Source organism: Kryptolebias marmoratus, linkage group LG7, assembly GCF_001649575.2.
Source record: "Kryptolebias marmoratus isolate JLee-2015 linkage group LG7, ASM164957v2, whole genome shotgun sequence".
Lineage (NCBI taxonomy): Eukaryota > Metazoa > Chordata > Actinopteri > Cyprinodontiformes > Rivulidae > Kryptolebias > Kryptolebias marmoratus.
In genome coordinates, this window is record NC_051436.1 from 22,070,419 (window position 1) to 22,079,038 (window position 8,620).

The 8,620-nt window shown below is 36.2% G+C and overlaps 1 protein-coding gene across 1 annotated transcript in view; it reads left to right on the forward strand.

Annotated features, from left to right (window-relative positions):
* The first annotated feature begins 121 nt into the window (after positions 1-121).
* The window catches only part of ripk3 (receptor-interacting serine-threonine kinase 3), an 18,753-nt gene continuing 10,254 nt past the window's right edge, over positions 122-8,620 (forward strand). Inside the window, exons 1-7 of the mRNA XM_017437488.3 lie at positions 122-486; positions 1,014-1,122; positions 4,258-4,421; positions 4,508-4,676; positions 5,216-5,371; positions 7,303-7,451; positions 7,834-7,883. Of these exons, the coding sequence (XP_017292977.1) occupies positions 4,264-4,421; positions 4,508-4,676; positions 5,216-5,371; positions 7,303-7,451; positions 7,834-7,883 (682 nt within the window). The 5' untranslated portion in view covers positions 122-486; positions 1,014-1,122; positions 4,258-4,263. The remainder of the gene's footprint in view (positions 487-1,013; positions 1,123-4,257; positions 4,422-4,507; positions 4,677-5,215; positions 5,372-7,302; positions 7,452-7,833; positions 7,884-8,620) is intronic.

An 8,620-nucleotide genomic window follows, 5' to 3' on the forward strand; every position in this document is an offset into this window, starting at 1 on the left:
ACCCTCTTCTTTCTTTTCCGCACAACCTATTCAAGATTTTATAGTTTATCTATAATATCTTATGTTGCCAATTAGAAGAGTGACTGTGAAGTTAAAGTCACATGAGTGTCTTTGTTTTGTAGAGCTCATTTATTTGTTGCTTTCAAACATGTACACACCCAAAGAAGCAACCTTCAGCTTGCCTTTCTGTCTGACTGACATTTGTTACATGAATCAAATGACTACGTGTTCATTTTAGTTTTGCTGACAATAACTTGCATTATCTGTATTTTTCATTGCTTGTGTTGGCAAAAATAAGAAGCAAAGCTATGAAAATAAGACAGGCTAAACATGTAAAAGAGTAAATGCTTAAAAATGTCCTTCTAAATGATCAAAACAGAATAAAATATGAATGCAGAGTAAATCCCAAAATGAACAAGATGAGAAACAAGACAAGTCTATAAGAGGTGCATTCACACTAAAGATACACAGAACGGTTACAAGGAGGTAAGTACTCGAAGGCCACATACAGGTATTTTTAAAACATATTTTCTCCATTCTTTGATTCTAACAAAAAACACTAAAATACCCATGCTGTACAGCTAAGTGGTGAGAACTAATGTGTTTATTACCTCTGGAAATAGCTTGAATCAAAAAGACTCCTTCCTGATATTCTTCTTAATATTACCAGTATTGTTCATGCCTAATAAAAAGGTTAGGCCTTTTTTTTCTTCATAAAATTTAGAAATGTAGTTATTTACTGATAAAATGAACTCAGATAGCTTAAGCTAAAATTATACACAAGCTCTTCTCAATAAAAGAAAGTAATGCAAAAGAAAATAAATAAATAATCTGACATTATTAAAACACTACGAACATTCAATTGAAGCACATCTGCATAAGCAGAATCAGACAATAAGGAACTGGATTAATTAAATAAAATAAAAAAAACCCTAGCATGTTATTGAGTAATCTAGAAGCAGAAGTGCTGAGGGGACGGCTCTGAATGATTTCACTTCTCTTTTCACTTAAAGCTGCAGCCGTGAGTAGAAAACGTCTGTGAATGAGCTGGAGGGATTTTTACAGCTCTTTAACCTCTGTCATTATGGTTGAATGATGAGCGGGGAAAGCAGGTCCCAGCGGGTAAGTAATTCCCCACTTTTTTTTCAATTTTATTTTGAAAAATCATTCATGATTCTTTGTAAAGTGTGATGTTGGAAGAGTGAGATTTGTTCTGAAATGCTCTCACCTCATAATGATTGCTGACTTTAATCTGGCTTTTTTCCATGGATGTTTTTCTGATAAAACATTATAAACCAGCTAATAGTTAAATACAGTACAATGTCCAAACAAGGGAACACTGTAAGTTGTATATATAATGTTCTCATGGATGAGGCATTTTTAGTGAACGTTTTGTTTTTGTTCCCTGCTCATGATGCTCGACAACAAGAGTGTGATTTCCTGTAATCTGTGTAGGTGTGAATGTAACAGCTTAAAGTATTCACACCACTTTGTTAGAAAAACAAAGAAATGAAACACTGACTTTATAGCAAGTCTTTTTCATTCATCTAGCTCAGTCAAGAAGATGTTTATCTTGATGGTAGATATAAGCTGTGGATATTAATTGTATGTCATTTATGTATTTCTTGAAATAGACCGACTAGACAACAAAATCAACTTTAGACATGGAGTGAAAAAAAGAAGAATTGTATAAACTAAAGGAATAGGGTGTATAATGCACATTCCGGTGGTGTTTGTGAAATTCTCAAAATATTCTATTTTATTTCAGAAATGTAATTCATTTTAATTTAATTTAGTTTATGTATATAGTTCCACTTATCACTAAAGGTCATCTCAGGGCACTTTACAAAAACATTCACATTCATTATAAAATGCCAGTTAGTTAAAGGGGACCTATTATGCTTCCTTGAACAAGTCGGGATAGGTGTGTGGGCTATACAAAACATGTTCATTACATTTAATACACAAAATCATTCTCAGATATTGAGATTTCACCTGATCAGTTCTGCCTGTTTTGAGCTCGTTTCAGAATGAGCAGTTTTAGAGCTACGTCACTTTTATGCAAATACGCTGCTGTTGGCCACGCCCCCCAATTCAGCGTCCAGTCTCAAAACATAAAAACTCACTGAAGGATTAAATGCTGCGGATCGGACACACATTTTTTATTAATTAAAACTCTTATGATTCTGACTTTGGGACAGGGGCACTTAGTGGTTCCGAACCGACATTTGTGTCTCTGTCCCAAAGTGGTAGCAGCTCGGGACAGCAGCAATGTAGACACATGTTCTATATTGCAGCCGCCAACAAAACATTTTCCTTTTCCAGCAAACATTATTCAGCGGTAAAACCAGTAGAACTAACGTGATGATCTTCTTGTAATGAAGTGGGTGGAGCTCCTCTTGGGTTGCTAGGTGAGGGGCCGGGCTCGGCTTGGGGTTGCTAGGTAACGGGGACTGCGATGCAACAATCCCTAGGTTTTTAAAACAGGTCTTTTTGCAGACACCAGAAAACATTTACTTATTGTCAAAAAACAGCTGGGTGTTTCTGTTTCTGTGCGCTTGGACTGTTTTTAGAAGCAGTAGATACCCAAATCGAAGTACAAAAACATGCAAAAAGTGAATTTTGCATAATAGGTTCCCTTTAAAACTATCAAAGGAAGACAGCAGATTGCATTGCAATCTTCACTTTGTCACAGTCTCCCACCCTGAGAAAGCACATTGGCAACAGTAGAAAAGAAAAACTCCAGGCCATCTGCCGAGACTGGCTGGAGTTAGAGAGGAGAGAAAAGGGACACAGACAAACATAGAATGACTGGTCCAGGTATATGGGAAGAAAGACAAAGGAAACCACATGTTAATGATAGAAATAACTACAAATATAAACATGGAGAGTAAAGAGAGCAAAGACAGCAGCAGAGTGAGAAAATATGGTCATTTTGTCCTCCAGCAGTCTAAGTCTATAGCAGCATAACTAAGGGATAGCTCAGGAAACCCAGCCAACTCTAACTATAGGATTGACCAAAAAGGAAAGTCTTAAGCCTAGTTTTAAAGGTAAACAGGGTGTCAGCCTCACGGACAGAAACTGGAAGTTAGTTCCACAAGAGAGGAGCCTGAGAACTGAAAGCTCTGCTTCATGTTCTACTTTTAGAAACTCTAGGAACCACAAGTAAACCTGCAGTTTGAGAGCAAAGTGCTCTGTTAGGAAAATATGGAACAATAAATTCTTTAATATAAGATGGAGTTTGGCTGTTGAGAACTTTGTATGTTAGAAGTAAGATTTTAAATTTTATTCTGAATTTGACAGGGAGCCAATGGAGAGAAGCTAAAACTGGAGAAATATGATCTCTCCGTCTAACTCTCATCAGAACTCTGGCAGCAGCATTCTGGATCAACTGAAGACTTTTAAAGAGTTCTTTGACACCCAGATAATAAAGAGTTACATTAGTCCAGCCTAGATGTGATGAATACATGGACAGTTTTACTTCATCACTTTAAATTCTATGTACAGAACTGCCAAATGTACCAAAATTAATAATAATACAGTTTATAAAATATTGTTTACAATAACTTTTGGAGTGTTTAAGACAACAGCAATCCACTTTGGTCTTGGTCGTGCTTAGACTAGCTGCTAGTCTGACAGTGGTGTCATAACTACATACCTACAAAAGGTGGAGTATTTATTGTTTTGGCCCAGAGTTCCACAGTCCACAGTGCCTATTGATTATTTTTTCAATAACAATAATTAAAAAATTATATTTTTATACTGTGATCATTTCACATTTATAACACACATATATACTTTATTTTCTTGTATATATACATTATACACACACACACACACACACATATATATATATATATATATATATATATATATATATATCACCTCTGTCAGCCCGCCCCAGGGCAGCTGTGGCTACAATGTAGCTTACCACCATCAGTGTGTGAATGTGTGGATGAATGGGTGAATGATTGTAGTGTAAAGCGCTTTGGGGTCCTTGGACTAGATAAAGCGCTATATAAGTGCAAGCCAAGCCAAGCCATATATATATATATATATATATATATATATATATATATATATATATATATATATATATATATCCATATACATATAACTGGTGAACATGTTACAGCTGGTCATTTCAAAGTAAAAACTGTGTTAAAAAAGTGTTAAAAAGTGTTAAAATTCATAGATTATGTTATGTTATTATATTTTGAAATAGAAAGGATGTTTTTGCTTTTTATTTTATTCCAGTGAATTATGGCTCTGCTCAGTTGTCTGCCTCCTGTGGAGATTGGAGAATCTGTTCTGGAAGATTGGGAAGTGATTGGCTCTGGTGGATTTGGACAGATTTACAAAGCGCGGCACTGCCAGTGGTGCTGTGATGTGGCGATCAAACTGCTTCATTATGATGATGGGTAAGTGATTATTCAGATTACTTAAAAACATAAAAAAAATCAGAGTCATGAAACGGCTTATTAAGAGGACAAACCAACATTCACAGAAACAGCTCCGCTTTGCTGCGTGAAGTCAACATGATGCGTAAAGGAAGCAGCCCTTATGTTATCCATGTCCATGGAGTTTTCAAAGGTCGATTGCCTTCTTCTGGATTGTCAGTGCAGCTTGGGCTGGTCATGGAGTTCATGGAGAGAGGATCACTGGCCTTACTGCAGGTAAACTACAAGGCTGGTTCACAATAAAATACATGTATACCACTGGTTAACATAAAGATGAGTAATTTCACCTCCAGAAAATAGTCAATATGGTATATTAAATGTTTGAGTTAGCCTGGGATGAAACAAAGCCTTTCACAATAAAACAAGGAACATTTCATCTAAATGTTTAGTAGGATGACCTGTCTTTTTCTGATTTGACAGCCATAGTGAAAGGATAAAATGTGACTTTTGCTGTATTTTTCCTCCCCTTTGATAAATCTTCGTTTTGGTTTCCACACTAAACTGAGTTGGTTAGGTTTAGAAAAAGGTTGTCATTTTATTTCAAATTTTTAGTGGGTGAGGTTCTGGAAAGGTTGTGGCCTTTATTTAGGAAACTAATGCATTCTTAGTTCAAAATAGCTAAAAAAAGTAAGTAACTAAAGGAGGGAATTAGCTAAAATAGAAATAAATGGACAGTACATTGCCAAGAGAATACAAAGTGTGGAGTCTATTTGTAGATGTGCAACTAGAAACATGGTTTTACTCTTTTATATCAGCAATCTTTAGAAGAACCCCCACCCTTGCCACTGGTCTTCAGACTGGTTCACCAGGTGTCTCTGGGTATAAACTTCCTGCACAGTTTGTCCCCTGCTGTGCTGCATTTGGATCTGAAGCCCAGCAACGTGCTGCTAGACTCGTCTCTCAATGCCAAGGTGAGCCTCATGCTTTGAGAAAGATTTTCACAACTGTTGATGTTTAGACATTTTTGTTAAAAAATGATCAGGCAGAAGAAGAGATCTTGTTTTGTTCCATATCTAAACAGAACCGTTGTCAAGCCAACACTATACAAAAACAAATGGTCAAAACCTCAAGCTGTTAATGTCAAATAAATTCAAGCAAAGATCTACAGAAATCTAGGAAACTTATTACCCTGCAGCTCCTCACATTGTCAGTCTTTACTATTTAGCCTCCTGGGTTATACTTTGTTCCTACAAAGAGAAATTTAGCAAGCTCTGCTGTATAGCCGGATCATCCTTAATCTGCGGCACATCTCTGAGCTCGACAACTGGACAATGATAGAAGTGGAAAAAATATCAACAATACCAACCTCAGTCTTTTCTCAAGCATTAACACCACCTATTGTGTAAAGACATCACAGACCAAGGAACCACACACATCTGCTGAGAGTAGCAAATTTTCCCTTGATCTGGGCTTTATGAGGAGTGACTGATTCTGCTCGCCTCTCATATGTTTAATCTCTTGACATCTGTAAAAAGATTATTTAATTAGATTAAGAAGAACCAGAATGTATGACAGCTTTAAACCTCAGGCAACAAGGCTGCTAAATTCCAAGTAACAGTTAACCTCACTCATCTGATCCTGTTTGTGGTGTCCACAGGCACAATCTCAAGGTGTAGTTGAAGAGAGGAAGATGTCTTGTTTGGTTTGGGAACCTCAGGGTTGCATCTCTGCTTTTTTGCAGATGATGTAGTTCTATTGGAGCCTCTCAAATGAGAAGCATCTCAAATGAGAGTCAGTCACTTATTTGTGATTGGGTCATGAAGGCAACAGGTCTGGTTCTCAACTTTCTGTCTTTGGATTGGGACTTAATCTTTTCATGTGTCTGAGAGTCTTGTTGACAAGTGATGGGAGGACGGAGCGGGAGATGGTTTGACAAATTAGTGTCTCACCCACAGTAATGACAGTCTTGCGCTAGTCTGTCATGATAAAGAAGGAGCTAAGCTGAAAGGCAAGGCCCTTCATTTACTTGTCTGTCTATGTCCCAGCCTTCAAAGAACAAGATCCTGGTTACAAGCAGCTGAAACAAGTTTTCTCCATAGAGTGGCTGGGCTCAGCTTTAAAGATAGTGCTTCTCACTCTGTCATCTCTGAGGAGAACAGAGTAAAGCTGCTACTCCTCAACACCTAAAGGAGTCAGCTAAGGTGGTCCAGGCATCTGATCAGTATGCGTCCTTGGTGCCTCCCTCTGAGAGGTTTTCCAGACACGTCCCACAGTGGGGAGACCTAGAACTTGCTGGAGGGATTATATATCCTCTCTGGCCTAGGAACACCTTGGGGTTTCCTCAGGAGGATATGGAGAAGGGAGAGGGATGTCTGGTTTTCCCTACTAGACCTGATGCCTTCATGACCCGATCACAAATAAGTGAAAGAAAATAGATGGATGGAATGTCAACAAAAAAGCCACTTGATAACTTTCCCATCACTGTTGCAGACCTTTATGTGACCTTTATGTGAACACAGCTAAAGTTTATATCAACCAAAACTAAAGTTTGTATTATTTTAATGTTTGTCACAAAGTTACCAGTATCTAGAAACTGTCAATATGTTAAACTCAAAATTTGTTTCTAAACCCATACCATGTTTTTTAGTTAAGGCTCTTTAAATGTTCTTTTCCCATAACATTTAAAATAGATTAACTATTATACTACCAACTTGTTTTATCCCAAACAAAAATCTTTCTTTAAAATTATGTTTCCTGAAATAAGCTGTTATATACCACAATAAAACTTGTGTAGCTACTCTTTTTGCAACAGTGGAATGAAAGATTGAAAAAAAAAAATTTCTATAACCAGCTCTCTGCCTCCTTTTTGTCTTTCTAATTTTGTTTTACTTCTTCCCGCTAGCTTACAGATTTTGGCCTCGCCAAGTTTTCCCAGAGTGTCACTCGTGTGTCCAAGAAGGACAGCAATGAGGAGGGGGGAACTCTCAGCTATATGCCACCAGAGGCTTTTGAAATTTCATATAGTCCTACTCGATCCTCTGACATCTACAGGTAGAAAAACCTGGACCAGTTTTAATAATCATACAAAAATGAATGACAAAACTAAATTTAGTTTTTGTTTTATGTAAAATTATTCTTTTTTTTGAAATAGTGTAATTGAAACATAATATAAAAACATGGAATTTATATACTATAATTATACATCCGGTTGATAAACAATGGTAGGAAGTTTGTGAAACTAACCTAATAAAATAAACTTCCTTTAAAATAAAAGGAAATCACGTCTCATGTTGATGGGGGTTTCAACTGCAAATGCTTTTATTACAACTGATAAAACACTCACTTCCTCCTTTGAGCTGATCACTGCAATCAGTAAAATTTTATAATTGTAATATTAAAGATAGTACTGACAATCTCTTGATTTCTATTTCAGTTTTGGTATACTGCTGTGGTCCATTGTCACTGGGAAACAACCTTATGCAAGTAAGTGACCTATAAGTTCAAATTTACCCTTTTTTTATTTACCAAATTTACTAACCCGTGTAAAAAATGGTTGGATGTCAAGTGTGTGAAGTTGCTGACACATAGTTTTCTTGAGTCTATAGTGTATTATGTTTTGGAATTTATTGTTAAAAGTGTTAACCCAAAACATACAAACTTCATGTCTAGAAAAACACATTTTCTGCAAGTCATTTAAAGAAATCTTGAAGACTCAAATTACTTTCAAAAAATGTAATTGTTAATTTGATTTCAGTTAATGTTTGAATGCTTTGCTATTCCATTTAAATAAATATGTTGAAAATTTTCTTATTCATTATCTTCTCATCTATTATTACAGTTACTATTACATTACACCTGTTAACAGTTCCTATGACTTTCATATCTCAAATGGGCCACTCTCCTCTCTCATCCCCATATTATACTTAAGAAAGTATATCTGAATCAGTATTTGGACAAACAATAATGCAACTTAGTTAGACAGTTCTGAATCAATCAATCAATCAAATTTTATTTGTATAGCACATTTCAGCAGCAAGGCATTTCAAGGTGCTTTACATAATTAAAAAAACAAAATAAAAACAGCATATGACATTGAATAAACAGTAAGAAAGAGAAAAACATCGAAGACATCAAAAAACCCGCACTCTAACCCTAATTTAGCCATAAGCAACTCTAAACAGGTGGGTTTTAAGTTGAGATTTAAAGGCACCCAGTGTTTC